The sequence below is a fragment of the Camponotus floridanus genome, unplaced genomic scaffold (genome assembly GCF_003227725.1).
Source record: "Camponotus floridanus strain SB8 unplaced genomic scaffold, Cflo_v7.5 scaffold8, whole genome shotgun sequence".
NCBI lineage: Eukaryota > Metazoa > Arthropoda > Insecta > Hymenoptera > Formicidae > Camponotus > Camponotus floridanus.
Window position 1 is genome coordinate 2,781,475 of NW_020229849.1, and position 17,398 is coordinate 2,798,872.

The 17,398-nt window shown below is 32.7% G+C and overlaps 3 protein-coding genes across 9 annotated transcripts; 2 read left to right on the top strand and 1 right to left on the bottom strand.

Annotated features, from left to right (window-relative positions):
• The first annotated feature begins 548 nt into the window (after window positions 1-548).
• Window positions 549-13,073, top strand: LOC105249586 (Kv channel-interacting protein 2). Of its 3 annotated transcripts, XM_011255156.3 has the most exons (8): window positions 651-773; window positions 6,346-6,454; window positions 7,382-7,797; window positions 7,948-8,046; window positions 11,024-11,248; window positions 11,620-11,690; window positions 11,824-12,042; window positions 12,418-13,071. In XM_011255156.3, the coding sequence occupies exons 3-8, from the start codon at window positions 7,770-7,772 to the stop codon at window positions 12,526-12,528; spliced, it is 753 nt and encodes a 250-aa protein (XP_011253458.1). In that variant the 5' UTR covers window positions 651-773; window positions 6,346-6,454; window positions 7,382-7,769; the 3' UTR covers window positions 12,529-13,071. The 3 variants fall into 3 exon arrangements, with proteins under 3 accessions (XP_011253457.1, XP_011253458.1, XP_011253460.1); XM_011255158.3 differs by lacking the exon at window positions 7,948-8,046 and having other exon boundaries at window positions 12,418-13,070; XM_011255155.3 differs by lacking the exons at window positions 6,346-6,454; window positions 7,382-7,797; window positions 7,948-8,046 and having other exon boundaries at window positions 549-773; window positions 12,418-13,073.
• On the bottom strand, window positions 1,239-5,340 carry LOC105249587. Of its 4 annotated transcripts, none has more exons than XM_011255160.3 (4): window positions 5,091-5,340; window positions 4,038-4,268; window positions 2,695-3,832; window positions 1,239-2,356 (listed from the first exon to the last, which is right to left on the bottom strand). In XM_011255160.3, the coding sequence occupies exons 1-4, from the start codon at window positions 5,175-5,177 to the stop codon at window positions 1,851-1,853; spliced, it is 1,962 nt and encodes a 653-aa protein (XP_011253462.1). In that variant the 5' UTR covers window positions 5,178-5,340; the 3' UTR covers window positions 1,239-1,850. The 4 variants fall into 4 exon arrangements, with proteins under 4 accessions (XP_011253462.1, XP_025270014.1, XP_011253466.1 ...); XM_025414229.1 differs by having other exon boundaries at window positions 5,222-5,336; XM_011255164.3 differs by having other exon boundaries at window positions 2,695-3,814; window positions 5,091-5,177.
• Window positions 13,074-14,720: 1,647 nt separating the features above from the next.
• On the top strand, window positions 14,721-17,207 carry LOC105249588 (palmitoyltransferase ZDHHC16A). Of its 2 annotated transcripts, none has more exons than XM_011255165.1 (6): window positions 14,721-14,947; window positions 15,187-15,334; window positions 15,565-15,874; window positions 16,016-16,206; window positions 16,291-16,601; window positions 17,004-17,207. In XM_011255165.1, the coding sequence occupies exons 1-6, from the start codon at window positions 14,901-14,903 to the stop codon at window positions 17,092-17,094; spliced, it is 1,098 nt and encodes a 365-aa protein (XP_011253467.1). In that variant the 5' UTR covers window positions 14,721-14,900; the 3' UTR covers window positions 17,095-17,207. The 2 variants fall into 2 exon arrangements, with proteins under 2 accessions (XP_011253467.1, XP_011253468.1); XM_011255166.2 differs by having other exon boundaries at window positions 14,928-14,947; window positions 15,558-15,874.
• The last annotated feature ends 191 nt before the right edge of the window (window positions 17,208-17,398 follow it).

Genomic DNA, 17,398 nt, shown 5'->3' on the forward strand with positions numbered 1-17,398 from the left:
ATCTCGACATGTATATGCATATACATACAGGCGACTGCCTGCTGCTGCATTTACTTGCTTCCCTTTAACGCATTTCAAGCGCAGTCTTTCGCGAACGACGCGCCGACTCGTATCACTGATTTCACTTTCTCGACTCTTGAGTTGAGAAGAAAAATTTGTATCTCCAAAGACGCATAAAATTCGTTCGAATTTCTAATAAACGTGATACAGTAAAGAAAAGCGCAATATATAAGCAATTGCTTATTTGGAAAACCTAAAGTATTTCTTGCGGTAAATAAGTGAATTAAAACGAAATTTTTATGAAAATGTATTGTAAAGCATTTTGTACACTGTACAAATATTCTGTGTTGTGATATATGCTTTAAAAAGAAGTTTATAAGGATTATATCATAAAATTGTGAATTCTTAAAATTTCTTAGATGTATGCTTTATTCAAAACTTTTTCAATTCTATTTCTATTTACCTTTTAATCTTTTTATTAAGATTAATTGAAGTTTTTAAAAAGACAATTTTTTTTATTAAAATGTTATCTATTTAATAATGTAATTATTTTCCTAAAGGATCATTAAACTTCAACTGTTATAAATCAACCACATTAGTGGAAATGTACAGTGTACACGTGACACCAGGAAGATCTTCGGAGCGGAAGAAACATTCGAGCGATGTGGACAGCGAAATCAGAGCGTATGGGGTCGGAGGACGAAGAAAGGAATCGATTTCTATGAAGCTGAAAAACTACATCCGTTCGCAGTTTCAACCTGACGCCATATCGGGTGAGTCGGAAAAAATTTAGCATCAGATTAATATTGTGCTTTTCAATTTTTTTTAAATCGGACTTGTATTAATTTTTATTGATTTTTATGGTCAATGGTTGCCAATTAATTTGTTTATATATTTTATAATTCTTAAACCTATAAATGTAAATTAGACGCTTGGTGTATTTTTTGATGCATGAATTTTATTTGTTCATTATATATTAATATATAATACAATATATTCTGCAGTTTCGTTGCACATATTCTAATTAATATATATATATGTATATATAAGAATCTTTTATTATTTATTTATTGATTATTTTTATCTATATAATTTTTTCTTATTTCTCCTAATAATTATTTTATCTTATTATTTTTTATATAATATATAGAATAATGTATATAGAATGTATATGTGTATATATATATATATATATATATATATATATGTTCTATATATAATATAAAAATCTCCTAATTTTTTCCCTCGTTAACATGAAAAAAATTTTAATCCTTTTCATATTTCAAAGTTGCGATATCTCGCGTGATATTTTTCAAGTATTTAATTAATATAAGCATTTTATTAATCTATCTCTAATCTACGGAACACATTTGTCCCTCCCCCCTTTTCTCCCTTTTAAGATACAGAACCTTGAAATGTTTTTTTTTTATTCGTTCAAAATAAAGTGTATCTAATGATTGGAAGCTGAAGAAATGTACATTCGAAGATAGATATAGTTATCTATCTTCTGAATGATTTCAGCTTCTTCTCTGTTTGCTAATGATCTCTGTTCGAATATCGTTCTCGTTTTAAGCAAAATAATTGCACTTATTGCAAGTAATGCGGACGCGGAAGAGTGCGTTAATAAGTCTTATACGCAATCACGCAAAATAATGAACTTTAATTGTTTCAATTCCAAGTCGGAATAATAATCAAAGATTTGTCGTAGTTTGAAAGAATCTTGATCGTATAAAATGATAATCGTTTATCATGATTTTATGACTTATAGAGAACGTTATTCGTATCAATTACAAAAATTCAATCTAGTTACTAATCTGTTTACTATCATAAATACTTTGAGCGAGCCTCTCTTACGTCTTCGTTGGCGCGTTTGAAATGTCATTACAGAAGAGCGAATCTGAGATTGGGACGGTCATATCGTCGCCGATAGACGATGACTCGTATTGATTCATCCACACATCATTGATAGGGGCTTCGGGGACATCGCCGACGATCTCCTTCAGTATGTCGTTGCTGGGAATGGTGGTTGTGTGCATTGTCATCGTGTCATGTTGCACGAACGAATCGCTGGATACATTCGTCATTCGCATACCTTGCGATGCGTCATTATACAACATCCAATAAGGCGAGAAAGAGTGTTGCCGTTGCTCGGCCGTGTATCTTCGTTCAACCGAACAGTGACCGTTATTCATTAAGGTAGATCGCTGCGAGACGATCGGGGCCACGTAGCAATAAACGCAGGACGTCTGACTCAACTTGGCATAATCCACTTGCTTGGACACATGATAGTTCAGAATGTTCTCCAGATTGTTGTTGGTCTCGCCAGTCCACTTCGGCCAAAATGACTCTATTGTTCCTGATTGACGAAATATGGCTTAATTAAAACGTCAGGAAGAAAACCGAAAAATAGAATGTCTGTTTTTTTGAAAAGATATTTTATGAAAAAATGATTGAAATGATTGATGAAGAAAAATATTTTTATGAAATATTTTATGTGGAAATGTATTTTTTTAATATATTCTTTAATTTTTTAATATATTCTTCTTTTTAACATATATGAAAACTTCATGTATAATAATTTTATATATTTTTATTATTATATTTTTAGATTTATTTGTTATATTATATCTTTTTTATGTTTATATTATTTATTTACTTATAACAGGAAAAAAAATTAATAGAACAAACGCGCACCATTCGCTGATCTCTGCATATTCATCGCATCAATATCGTGATTAACACCATTTTCCATCCCTGTCACAACATTGTTTTGCTGCTGATCCAGTCTCTCATTTAACGTATTATTTGTTTCTTGAATAAATCGAGGATAATGATACTGATATTGCTGATCATTCGCGTAAGTATTTTGTTGTGCATTGTTTTGTCCAAAAGTATCCACGTTGCGGAAATAACCTGTCCCCATCTCACTATTGTGTTTGCCGAAATTTTGCAGATAATAAATATCGTTGGGATCGTTAACTATCATGTCCGTACCAGTCGCATCCTGCGCGTCAAGATTGAAGAAGTTTTGGCCACTGTTATATGCGATATCAGTTTGATACTGATGAGCTAGATTATTGTCGTTTGCGGTAGCCACGGTAGGATCTGTGTTGTTGTAGTAGATTGCGTGATATACTTTGGAAGACTGAAGATCAGTATCAGGCATCTCCATGACACTGGTGATCGTCCAGTTCTGATAGGGGTTCGGCCGATTGTCTATATCGCTAGGAAATCTGTACTGATCATCGCCGGTGATTGTTTCCGGAACCTGAGACATCAGATTTTCCTCGTTCAGTAGAAATTCGCTTCTGGTATTTTTCAGCAAACCGTAGTACTCTTTGACGTTAGTTTCGAGCTGATCCTCGTTCTCGTTGTTCTCCGATTCAGCGGTCAAGGTATCAGAATTATCCAATAGATTGCTAGCCCAAAAGAGCGAGCTAGCAATCTCGCCTAAATTGGCACCCACTGGTGCCTGTAACATCCTCTTTAGCAGGAATGAGCCCTGCGAGCCACCTTCGGGCTCTTTCAGCATTTCGTAGCTCGGCCTATCATTTGACGTAATTGCTAAAGGATCCATATGATTGATTAAATTCGCTTTGGAATAACTCGATTCGTCGAGAGCGACTGTTTGCAGGTTGGGCGGCATTGGTGTGGTTCGCAGATCCATGATACTCAGATCTTGCACTTGATTGTTGTTGTTGTCGCAAGCTTGAAATTCCCGTTGAATTCTCTTGAGCAGGAATTGCTTGAACTCCTCGTAGTGCGGGATCTTGTTATCGTCATCCTTGCTCACGATTTCTTCTTCGGCACCGATCTGCAAAAACGGAAAGCACTTTGTCCGAAGTTAATCATCGCCACTTGATCGCTACTTCGTGAAAACGTATGGAAACGCAATATATTTGTTAATTCTTCATAGAAACCAAGGCAAAGAGAACAAGAACATGATTTATACGATGACATTATATTGGCGGATCGATTAATGTATGATTCGATCAAATGTACGATTGAATTATAAATGAAAATTTATAGCAACTCACCCACTGATAGGGTTGTTGCTGAGGCTGCTGTTGCTGCTGTTGACAATAATAGTCATCATCGGCCATCATATAGTCTGGACTATGCAATGGCGTCGATGTTATTCCGAGTCTAGAATCTTTCGATTTCCTCGTCTTCCTCTTACGGCTCTTTCTCAATTCCTGCAATAGTCGGCTGAACTCCGCTTCATTTCCGCTTTTAGCGGCTTGCAAGACTTTGATCAATGCTTTCTTCTGCAATGAAGAATCTTGATAAAGCAAAAATGTCAAGTTCTCGAAAAATGAAAATATAAAAACAGGGAAATAAAAAAAGCACATAGAAAAGGAATAAATTTTTTTACGTGATGGAAAAATCCTCGAAAAGTGTAAGTTACAAATTGTACGCATACCGACATATTCTTGACACAATTAAATGAATAATAAAAGGATGAGCTCTCAGAGGGTCGAGAATTAAAAAGCTTGTTAAAAACATCGTCGAAATAAAAAATCTGATAATTATATTTCGAAAATGTGAAAGTTTAAGGGCCTTGCATGTAATTAAACTTGCTTAAAATTTCGCATACCTTCTCACATTGTGAAGATATATAGATGAAAGGAGTAAATTTGTTCAACCGTTTGTCAAATGCAAGCAGCCTTTTTACATCGATCATATCTACTTGGAGCAAATAGACAGACGCAAACAAGCATTCAAACAGCTACAGATCGAATATCCGTTAATCGCGATTAGCCCACTCGATGACAAAGATGATTCTGACATTGCATCGACAGCTTGAAGAGCAGTCAAGATCTTGGTTAGAATTGCCCTAATCATCCTAAATCGTAATTAGACTGAGATTTGACTAATCGTTCACCGCATTTTAACTTCAACGAGGATGTCAAACTCTTTGAATTACAATCACCATGATCGGAGCGCGATCGTCAAGATTTGGATTAATCCTGCTCCGCTTCCGGAGCATGCGGGAAATGACAGACGGTAGAATTAAAACGAAGGAGAAATATAGGGAACAGCGCCGATCGGAACGGCGTCATCACCGGGTGATGACGATGACAGCTCACCTTGACGTTACCCGGTATGTGATACCTCAGAGCCAGAGCCTGCAGCTCCTTGTACGATAATTGCGTGATATCACCGCCGACGTTCATGATGCTGCTATGTATGGCGGAATTTCGTCTGCTTTGTCACTCACCTAAGCGGATTTCGAATTCGAGCCGACTGACTTTTAGCGCGAAGCGCCATAAAGTATCCCCCTCAGGGTGGGACTACGTCTCTATCAAATTGGCACGATCGTATGATACTATCCGGGCCAATCGACGGAGCTATCGATCGATTGGTTCATAAAATCCAAATTTTATTGATCGACAACTTGGTAAATTTGCTTCAATCATCGGGGGAGAAACGGAGCGCCAATCCCGATTGTGAAAATACCTCTAGAATTGTAATTTAGAAAAGGTAATAGAGCAAGTACGAAGGTATAAAGCTGATTTGGAATAGTTTTGTATCACTTTTCTTCCTATCACCACTATCTGCGAAACTTTTACACGCCATAATTATATGATATGACGGTGAATATCGTGCTACTTAATTTTTCTTTTTGCTTTTTCTTCATCAAATTTTAAAATTCTTTCGTAGTAAACTTATAAACAAAGTTTATGATAATTATATTTATGGTGATTATGCACACGTGCGAGAAAAAAGTTTGTTTAAGCTCGATTATTTTGGTTGAGTTTTACTGTATTTTTGTAAAATCGGTAAGTTTGTGTTATGTTAAGATTGAGTGAGAGATAGATTAAAACAGAAAAGAATGAATTATATGATAAAGATTAATTATAATAATATTTGCAACATGTCTCGATAAACTACGTCGCAAGTGAACGAGTTCTCGCACGTGCTACTTTTGCATATTGACTGGCACGTCGCGTTTGTTTATATAGAAAAAGTCGCGAACTTTCGAGCCGAGTGCTCGTAAATAATTTACGCAAATAGTCGAGATTGAAACGTATATACACTGTGTGACAGAAGTTCACGATACGTTTGAGAAACGAAGAAAAATAAACGTGATAAAAGGGATGAGCAGAAGTGGATTGATTAACCGACAAAATTATTTTAAAAAATGAGAAATTTAAATATATTTATATATTTATATATTAAATATATATATATACATTTACATCGTAGAAATCTATTTCTAATCGAAATATATTGAAACTTTTAACTGTACGAATTCCAGGTGATATCGACGTTTTATACTCTGATGTGTGACGTAAAGGCGATAATATTGTGAATTAATAACTCTGTCTACTATTTTTGCAGAAATCCGATGCGGATTGATTTGTCTTACTTCGTCGATTTATCTAGAGAATTGATGCACTAATTATCCAGAAAGAAACATCACAGACTAGACCATTTCAAACGGATTTCGGTAAATTTTTGAAAAATATAAAATTTATTTCTTTTGCAAAAATCACTAATTTAATAGCTAAATTATATTTGAGTTTCAATTTGAGGGATGAAAAAAGAACTTTTGTTATTATTATCTCACGATACGCATATTAGAGTTGTGCTTAATAACTTTATAATTTGTCGGACGGATGTATTGATATTTTTTTATTTATGTTTTGAATTATGTCGTTCGCTAATGAGCAAGTATTTATTTTTAAATTGAGACAGCTAACAATTAAAATAGCTCAACTTGTCAGCTGCTTTCACCACAGATTATTTCAATAATATTAGAAAAATGTTCATAAAACCCTAAATTTAAATGAAATAGTTAGCAACTATGTTATACTATACAGTTCTGCTTTGTGAGATTCAATGTTTAGGGCTTCGCGAAAGCTTTTAACTTGTCGGAGCTTTCGCAACTTTTAAAAAGGCTTTCAAGAGTTTTAAGACTTTTATTTTCAAGACTTTCGTAGAGTTGTTAACTGCTTAGAGAATCTTTTTCCGTCAATTTCAATTTTAATCGTACTTTTAATTTTTTGATATCTGCCTTTTTTACTAGATTCTTTTATTGAAAATTAGAAATTCAAAAATTAAAAAAAAATTATTTTATGTCTAATTGGCTAGAGTTAGAAAATAAGTTGAAATAGATAAAAATTTTTTAATTTTCTATAAGAAGGATTTAATTCAATTTTATTAAATCAAACATTTTTTCCAAAGATTTATTATTTTTTCAATATCTAACTTGTTAAATTAACTAAATTTCTCTCATTGGAGAAAGCTAGAAAATTTACATTTTTCATGCAAGATACAAATTTTTCCAGATATTTTGAAATGAGAGTAATATAGATTTTTCGTTAATTACATTTCAAATTTACATTACAAATCACTCGAAACTTTTCGTTCCAAGTGACTCGGAGTTTTCATTGAACTGTCATCACCGTAAGCTGTCGAAGATCGTCGCACTTGCGCGCTGAGAAAGCGACGTGCGACACGCTTTCCCAAGAACCCTTCGATGCTTCAGTGTGACATCGGCGCGTCCGCAGCACCAGTAATAGTAGCACCAGCAGCAACAGCAGCCAACGGCGTATCTCTTGCGCAGCATCCACAACTGCATTGTGATTCATTCTCGCTCTCTCATCCCTTTGCGTGCGTGAGCGGAGCTCCTCGTCGGGAAGCGTGTCTCGGAATGCGTCGCGCAGATCAGTGGTAGTGAAATTGAATCCCGATAATCCCATCCCGCCGCCAATATATCAAGGGCAGGCAGAGCAGGAAGTGTTGTGCGCGCTTGCTGGCCGATGAAGGCGCGTAAGAGTCGCGATAAAAGTAAGTCCGGGAGGCAAGAGTGAATGTAAAAAAAAAGAGAGAAAAGGCTGCTGCGCGTGATATCGAGCTTTTCCTCCTTCCTACTTGCTCACCCCGTATTTGTGCGTGGCCGTTCGATATACTCAACACGTTTGTACAACGTTTGCACAGCCATTGATACTTGGACCAGTCGATCGACTACTCAGCGGAGAGCGTCGTTGACAAGTGGAGCGACAGCCGGGGGTGATAACTGCCGAATGCAGCACCAAGGTGCGATGATCAGTGATGGATCCTCTCTTCTCTTCTTCTCTTAAATTAATAATTTTTTTCCCCTCTTTCCCTTTCGCCCCATGGACACAGATTGCCTGATCTGTTTATCTGTCTGTCTGTCTGTCTTGTCCGTGTGTACATAGTAATCCCGTGTTCTGTGAATGGTAATTTTTGCGTAGGTCTGAGTCCAACCCTTGTCGCACCAGGACTGTTAATGTGTCAAAGGTCATATCTTTCGACTTGGTACGAGTCTTTGGATGCCTTCTCGGGTGATATGCTTGGATATCATTCTTTCTCTAATCTTTCAGATCTTGTTGCTATCGATTTTGGGATTCTTTGGCGTTTAAATACCCTGGCTTTCGAAATTCGTGGAATTGTCCGCTTCTCTTTCATATTTTTCGGCTAATCGATGTATCTATCTCTCTAGAGCGATATCGTATTCCAGATTCTGTAATCAAAATCTTTGAACTTTTCAACACTTTTTAGATTCTATATAAATATTTTAAATAATCCTTGGATCTATGAATTTTCATAGTCTTCCCTAGAGATGAATTTTCATAGTCTTCCCTAGTCTTCCCCTTTTTAGATTTTCAAATTTTCTAGTTGCTTAAATTATCTATCTCTTTTCTATCTGTTAATATTACTTTTTGAAATTCTTCTACATTAAAGAAAATTTAACCTTTTTCCATTAAAATATTATAGAATTTAGAATTTTAGATTGTTAGGTTCTTCGATTTTTATTTCTAAAAAAGATTTCAAGAAAGAGAGAGAGAAATTAGAGCTCTCTCTCTTTCTTTAAATCTTTTTTAAGAAATAAAAATCGAAGAAGACAGAGAGAGATTAGATCTCCCTCTCTCTCTTTTTCTCTCTTTCTCTCTCTCTTTCTTTCTTTACACTTTTAGATTCTTAAATTCTCCTGCACTCCTGCATTATTTTGCAAATTTAAAATGATTAGTATAATAGTATTCATGTAGTATTCAATATAGCATTCATATAGTACTCAATATAAAACTAAATAATATCAAGAAATTAGAAAGGAAATTAAATATTATAAAATGTAAATTAAAAAATTATATATTATTAAATATAAAATTATATAATATTAAGTACATTAAGAAGTTAAAAAGAAAGTATTATAATTTTATATATTTTTAACATTTTAGCTAAACTTTTAATATATCTATACTTTATCTACACTTTTAACTTTAACTTTTTATTTATTTCGTCATATAAATAATAGTAATATGTAAAATATTACTGATATGTAAAATATTAGTGAGAGATTACCTTGTTTTTATAGATAGAAAATCTGTGCTTTGAAGAATTTATCTTGGCATCAAAATCTTTTTGCGTATTCACGCAGCTTTCGCAAAAAGAAGGGGTGGTTAGGAAGTACGGGGTAGGAGCTGCAATGTTACCATAGCAACCCCGGATACCCGGGACTAGAGCTAATGGTCGCAGCATGCCTAAAGGATGATCGAAACATCGCGATCCTTTAGAGAAAGAAAGTGATTATCTCTTGACATACGATCATTACCAGAAAAAGGAGAATGTGATTCTTAACATATGATCATTAATCATTAGGTGACTTAAATTTGCGATGCAAATCTTCACCTATATCCCTGGATCTTCTTTGAATCTTTCGATTTTTCAAATTAATGGATAGACTAGTCTATTTTTTACAATTTTTAATTTTTAAAATCTAGATTTTTTTAAGAATTCTCAATTTGAGTTTGTAGATTTTTAATACTTGAATGTCCAGACCTTTTGCATTTTTAGATTTCTTGGTTTTGTGTTATTATATTTTCTGTTTTTAGATATTTGTTTTTTTATTTTTTATAAAAAAAAAACTTATATATATTATCGTAGAGAGAGTGTTATGCTTGAAAGTTCATAGTTCTCTTCTAGAATTATATTAAGCTCTTTGATAGTGAGCTTTTATTATTGTTTGTTAATGATATAGCGTTGAACATGGTAGTTAATTAACATAGTAGTTCATTAACATCATTGCAAAGAGGTTTTTTATGAAAATAAAATGAAAGTAAAATGTTGTGTTTTTTTATAGTCTGCATCTACAAAATTATTATGCATAAATTGTTCTTTACTTTCGCATAATATATCATTTCTCTTTAGCAATTATGAAAATACGCACTTAGTACAAGTAACATTAAAAGTATACACTTATGCTGCAAGAAGTATCTCTAAATTTTATCTTAAATTTTATGGAGCAAAATCTTCACCTAGCACCGTAAAATAGTATGGATTCTCTTCACTTGAAGAATACAATTTTGCAATCTTCTTCGAGCTCTTTCACAATCTTTCTCAAACTTGAGCGATTCGCACTGCAGAGACAAGGTCGTCCGTTAAAAATTACTTTACAAATTACAAATGTCAAATTATTTATAAAATTACATAAAAATTATATTTACAAAATTAATTGAAATATTAAATATTATGCTATATGAAAATATGAAATTATTTTATTTCTCTCAATTTTTCTAAATCTGAATCATTTAAAATATTAGTTGTCATTTTTTTGGAATAAACATAATTTACAGATTCTTTTAATTGTAAAAAAACGAGCGACCTTGTGTAATGCAAACCACTCTTACGCGATTTTTCTTCACCCCTGTTGTCTCTCGCTTCTCACGACTTCTCTCCGTCTGCAAATCTGCACTGTGTAGGTCCCCTAGAGTAGAGTTGCCCTTTTCTCAGAGCTATTAGGATCACGATAATTTCCTTGAAAAAAAGAAAAAAAATAAGAAAAGACCCCCCTCTGTATCTTTCTCATTCAAGTAGAAAAGAAGAAATAAATAAAATTGCCCTCCCTCGTCAAGTGCGACGGGAAGTTGCTAGAGTTGGTCCTTCGAGCAAAAAGTGCCTTCTCCCCGCACGCTTCGACAAGAGGGAGGGTGTAAGAGGGAGCATCTCGAAGACGCGGCGCAGTCTTAGGAGTGAAAGGTTTGCGAACTTGCAGAAGGAGAACTTGAAGGACTCGGGGACGTTTTAGGGAGCTCCGGGGGTGCCGTAGCTCTCGGTGGTCGACATAAGCCGGAGGAGCTCGCCACTCTCGCGGCTACTACCAGGTTCTCGCGGAAGGAGATCCAGCTGATCTACCGAGGCTTCAAGCAGGAATGCCCGAGCGGCCTGGTTGACGAGGATGCTTTCAAGCAAATCTTTTCACAGTTCTTTCCGCAGGGAGGTAATGAAGGGATGGTGATAACGATAATAATGATGATGATGGTTACTGATGCTGATCGCTAACATTGATAAATACAAATGTTTTTGTCACAATTTTTAATTATAAAGAAAATATATTAATCTTTTTGTAGCAAAATGTAAGGATTTTGTTTACGTCTTTCGAAAAGACAATATCGCTTTAATTTTAAATTAAAAAATTTACATGAATCTTTTGAAATAGTTAATTTCTGTGATGGTTGTTTATTTATATATAAGTTTTTAATTTTTTAGTCTTTTTTATAAATTTTTTAATTTTTTTAAGTGAATATATTTCTGAGAAAAAAGTTATTCATATTATTATTACCATTCTTCTCTAATTACCATGTGTTTTAGACGCAAGTCAGTATGCTCATTATGTTTTCAACACCATGAAGAGAAAACCATCGGGCAAGATAAGTTTCGAGGTAAGCGAAAGAGAAACATTAGAGAGATTCGGACGTGTTTTCACGATTTCAAACCCTTTAAATTCTTACTGAATGGATATGTTTTAATTCTTGAAAAAACAGTTTTGAACTAACTTTTAAACTTTTCGAATAGGAATTCCTCACTATACTGTCGAAGGTATCGAGGGGATCGGTGGAAGAGAAACTACAGTGGGTGTTCGGACTGTACGATTTGGACGGCGATGGTCTGATAAGTAAAGAGGAAATGCTGGATGTCGTAGGGTCCATCTACGAGATGTTGGGTCGTTATACGCAACCGCAAATTCTCGAGCCACACGTGGCCGCTCGCGAACACGTCGATCGCATTTTCCATGTAAGTATTAACACAATATCCCTGTGCATGATGAGAAAGAAAAATATCTGAATTAAAAATAATTGAAAATGAAATAAAATATCTAAATGTCAGACAAGAATTACTATCAATACAGAATTTTTTTTCAAATCTTTAACATTTTTTCAATTATAAAAATTTATCGTTTATTCTGAAAATAAATTTAAATTTTCTTTTGAATATTTAATTATTGTATTATATAATTAATTTAATAATACATAAATAATTTACAGGATTTTCTTAATTTTATATATTTTTAATCACAATATTTAATATTCTCAGTAGTTTACTTATATTATTAATTGTTACTAATAAGTATAATTAGTTATATTAATAATGTCTTATATGTATTTTTAGTTGATGGACGCGAATAAGGACGGCGTAGTGACCATCGAAGAGTTGGTGCAATGGTGTTCCAAGGACGAACAACTGTTACGAAGTCTCGACACTCTGGACACCGTATTATGAGATCTTAATTTATTATCGTAAATTCCAATATCGGATTATCAATTACGCTTTGAGCAATGATTATGAGGCACGCCAAGTATCGTGAATCTTTCCATCGATTTATCCGTCTCTCTTCTCGCAAATAATACGCTATGCAAATTATCAAGGATCATAAATAATTGCGCGTACGAAAAACGATAAAAATTGATTGAAGACGTTTGAAGAATCTTAAGAAGAAAATGAAAATTGATCTAAATTCTTCGCGAATCGAACTTATAATTTACAGGTAAAATGCAATAATTTAAGATATCGTTTGTTGCAAAGAAAACTTAAATCAGAATCGGAGTGTTATTGTTCGAGACATTGTCTTTAAGAAAAGACGCTGAAGAACCCTTTCGCACGTGTCTTTTGTAAATATGTATGTATCCAATTTACACACATCTACCCAGTCTTTCATATACAACACTTCCAATATGTCACTCAATGATAGATCTGAAAGACCGACAATTTAAATTGCCTTTGAAATTTCTTGAAGCTTCACAGCTTTGGAAATTTAAGAAAAAAATTATATGAAAATATTAGATTTATATATTATATTTATATATTATTATAAAATTGTTAATTATTATTAATTAATTATGACACAAGTAAATTGTTCAAAATATCCAGTTTCGTGTAAAAAAATACGAGTAATGAATATGAATTTTAAAAAATGGAGATTTATAATTTATACAATTAGGCTTATAATTTACACAATTTGAAATTTTTTGAATTTTTTATTTAACTTCATAAAATATATTCTTAAACATTTTTATAAATTTTCCTTTTACAAAATTATTATGATATTCATAAAGTATTATCAAATGTTTCAGAGCCTCTGGATCTTCAATAGTATATTTATATATACATTAATCAATTGATCCTTTGGCCTTATAAATCTGCCTCTCTCTTTAAGATTTCCAAATTTAATCTTTCAATCTTAATGTATCATTATGAATGCCAAATTTGGACGTTTTAGCCATCGATTACGAAACGATACTCTTCTTGGACCAAGTGAAAGGAAATCAATATTATCCTGTTATCACCTGGTCAATGCCTCATGTGATTATCCTGTACCTTATTATTATACATAATGTTACTCTAATATTAATATAGAATTATTATTAGACTTAAGATTAAAAATTCATTGTCTGCCATGTGTCAGTGATAATGCAATTTTTTCAAATTACTTATCTTAATATTATTAGAGATTGTTTGCTTTGCAATTTTTTTAAGTTTTAAATCCTTCGATTGCCGCAATCTTGCATTGAATTTGTATTCGCGATTTCAACTGTATGCAAAACTTTTATTTTCTAACATGTTTGAGTCACGTGAAATTTTTAATTATTTAATACTTTGATTTGCAGAGTCCTTTTTTAATTCTAAAAAAGAAAGCTTTTCTGTAGAATTCTTTTTATTGTATGATCTTTGTGGCAGATATAAAACGTATCGATACCATTATTATTACACTTGTTCTTAAATTGTTGAGATTTAAAATTTAATCTCTCACAGAAATGAACTATATCGACTTTGTTAAGAATATTTCGCGAAATTTATTCTCGCATATATCGCGAACTTTTCAGCGTTTATGAACGCAAAATACATCCTTCGCGTATTTACCAAGTTAGCGTGTAGTATGTACATACATATACATATAATCTTTGTTAAGATGCATGTATACTTAACATGCATACCTGTGAAAATAAATCTACCTTTGTACCTCAAAAACTCTCTATATGTACACGTTCTCCTTGTTTATTAAATTATTAAAAATAACAGAATATTAAAGATGCATTTTCATCAATTAACATATCGTGAATTGCACGTTTGTTTATGAATACATCAATAAATATTTCTGAATGAATAGTTCTTATTTTTCAAATATATCAGCTGATATGAAATATGGCGGGAAAAAGGTGCGTTCAAAAATCTTACCTATCCTGCAAAGAAATCTTGGCTCGTTTTGTGATTGGTCAATTAAAAGCTACCTCATGAGTAAGATTTCCGAACGCATCCTAATTTTCTTTTTTCATACGATCAGCTTTTGATAGAAATATATAAGTAATAATTTTATATTTGTAAAAAAATCATTTATATAATAATTATTATCATATGTTTAGTAATACATGTATCCCTGTATGTTAATTTTTTTTTTGGGAGGCAAATATGGCGGCCGTATTATCGAGGTTATTGATAAATTCGATGTGATTACAATGTTTACCAATCGTTACCTAATCAAATGCAACTAATATGATGAAAAAGATCGCATGTGTTAACACACACATTCGTGAAATATAATTTTAATATGCTAGAATTATGAATATATTTGAGTGTATTCGAAAAGAAAAGCGAAAATGGCAAAGATACAATGGGCTTTAGCGAAGGCGCCAAATGTTCTTAAGTAAATCAATACATTTTTATATTCCTATTTTATTAATAATCTTATATTAATAGTCTTATATTTATTTATCAAAATTATCTCTTACGCATCTTTCTCTATTTAATTCATTTAATTCTTTTCATTGTTTCTATGTAATTTTTTAAACATTGTGATAAATTATTTTCAGGTTTAATTGTTACTTTTTCGTATAATTTAAGAATCTCCTAATAAATATAATTTAATTTAATTTTTATTTATAGGATTAGTTTGAAGCAGAAATGGTGGCAGTTACAAATAGTCTTCAAATCTTTATTCTACAATGATTTTTTAAACTGGAGTTACGCTTGTGATATACTTATGGAACCTATGTTTTGGTTTGTTGAAAATTTCACTGCCTGTTTGGGTCCGGTAAGATGTTAATTAGAATATTCATTTTTATATTTCATATATTTTAAAATATCATTCTATAGTATATTTAAAAATTATAGCTATATATTTTTTACTTCTAAAATTTAATATAATAATATTCATACAGTTTATGCTTTACATGTATAAACCACAGAAATAAATTCATAAATTCAATCTAATGCAAACATCATTGTATTCACAATATATTTACTAAGCATTGCAGCCCACAGGTATTTGTGATAATGGTAAGCCTGCTAACCGCCAGTATTGTATACATTGCATATTACTTGGGTTTACCCTGGTGGTGGGATCGAAGTCCTTCAGTGACAATAATTCTACTATTAGTTGGAAACTGGCTGCTGGTTAATGTTTGCTTTCACTATTACATGGGTGTGACTGTACCAGCAGGTTATCCACCACAGGGTGGCCTTATTCCGGAAGCTGTGAGTATCTGCAAAAAGTGTATCAAGCCAAAGCCACCCAGAACACATCACTGTTCTGTCTGCAATAAATGCATTCTCAAGATGGATCATCATTGTCGTATCCTTATATATTTCAGAAATCAATTTAAATATTTTGATTATTTTTTATTATTTCCCATAGATTAATTATTACGAGTGAGAATTTATCTGAGCGTTCTGCAGCGTATCTTGCAATAGGCTTTCCTTAATCAGCACGCAGCATGGTTAAACAATTGTGTCGGCCACTATAATCATCGGTATTTCTTTTTGTACATGGTTTACACTGTGGTCGGTATTACGTTTATTATGATATTTGGAGTGCGACTCGCATACGAGGAGTTTTTTCCTGAACAGGAACCGGAATTGGACGGTCATCCGGTGCGCCTTAATAATTCGGAAATAATTCCTGTGGTATGTTATTTGAACAATGAACATGTACTTTGTCCAACTATTGTTTTCGAAAAATAATAAACATTGCAATTTTAATTAATGCAGATGGAATCGCTAGATCATTTAAGCAAGGAAGAGCTAGCAGAAATAGCGAGGCAAGCAGCAGAAACCGAGATCAAGGAATGGCAACGAAGACTGATAATTTTCGCGGGTCTAATTTGTATCGCCACGTTCACAGCGTTGGGTGCTTTGGCCTGGTGGCACGCTAGTCTAATCACCCGGGGAGAGACGAGCATCGAAGCGCGTATCAATAGCACGGAATCGCAAAAATATCGGGCCCAGGGCAAGTTCTATCAAAATCCTTATGATTTCGGGCCAAGGGAAAATTGGAGATTGTTCCTGGGAATAAAAAACAGGTTTCAAAGTTTTACTAAAATATTAAAATTAAATGTTTACGAGAGAATCTTTAATTAAAATACAATTGATTAATATTTAGTGAGTTATATAATCAGGAAAGCTAATTAAATGAGCACAATAAATATATTTGTAAAATAATTTTATTCTTATATTAATAATAGTGCAACATTCAATGTACTTAAGATCTTTGTTTTTCAAAGTGTCTTATACTATATTCTTTCAATTTTAAGTTAGTTATATAAAATGAAATCTTTATAAAGAAAATTAGAAATTTTGCTACAAATTGTGTTTAACACATACAAATATTTTTCATTAAATATATCGAATGTTTTCATGTTATTATTTTTACTGTCCAATTTGATGAGTATTATCTTCATGTTTTTGTTTGTGTGTTATTATAGAAGCTGGTGGCATGTTCTATTCCCATCAAGTCATAAGCCATATGGTGATGGACTCACATGGCGAACCATTCATGATAGCAAGATCTCTTAATTTCTAAGATTTAGAAAGTCAATGAAACTGATCATCAATTCTGCATTTTATAATTCATATCTTCTCGTGACTTTTCTTATATACATTCTAATATTCTAGTCATAACTGCAAACTGTTTAATTGCACTATCATAATTAATAGAAATATAACATATACAATTAGCCTTTCACAATTATTGATAATTTTCTCTTGCTAAATGATAATTAAAATATAAATGGCATGTGTGAACTTTTTTGAAATTTTAAAATTATTCTCATATATGATGAATAAATATTATATTATAAATTGATAAGAGAATTGAAAA

What these genes read in the sequence shown, in the direction of transcription:
- LOC105249586 (XM_011255155.3), top strand. Translation starts at nt 605, where the DNA reads ATGTACAGTGTACACGTGACACCAGGAAGATCTTCGGAGCGGAAGAAA. An exon ending in ACAGTTCTTTCCGCAGGGAG is followed by an intron (nt 11,249 to 11,619) that starts GTAATGAAGGGA and finishes CATGTGTTTTAG; the next exon opens with ACGCAAGTCAGTATGCTCAT. An exon ending in ACGTCGATCGCATTTTCCAT is followed by an intron (nt 12,043 to 12,417) that starts GTAAGTATTAAC and finishes ATGTATTTTTAG; the next exon opens with TTGATGGACGCGAATAAGGA.
- LOC105249587 (XM_011255160.3), bottom strand. Translation starts at nt 5,177, where the DNA reads ATGAACGTCGGCGGTGATATCACGCAATTATCGTACAAGGAGCTGCAG. An exon ending in ACATACCGGGTAACGTCAAG is followed by an intron (nt 4,269 to 5,090) that starts GTGAGCTGTCAT and finishes TCTTCATTGCAG; the next exon opens with AAGAAAGCATTGATCAAAGT. An exon ending in AGCAACAACCCTATCAGTGG is followed by an intron (nt 3,833 to 4,037) that starts GTGAGTTGCTAT and finishes CTTCGGACAAAG; the next exon opens with TGCTTTCCGTTTTTGCAGAT.
- LOC105249588 (XM_011255165.1), top strand. Translation starts at nt 14,901, where the DNA reads ATGGCAAAGATACAATGGGCTTTAGCGAAGGCGCCAAATGTTCTTAA. An exon ending in AAGGCGCCAAATGTTCTTAA is followed by an intron (nt 14,948 to 15,186) that starts GTAAATCAATAC and finishes TTTTATTTATAG; the next exon opens with GATTAGTTTGAAGCAGAAAT. An exon ending in ATTCGGAAATAATTCCTGTG is followed by an intron (nt 16,207 to 16,290) that starts GTATGTTATTTG and finishes TAATTAATGCAG; the next exon opens with ATGGAATCGCTAGATCATTT.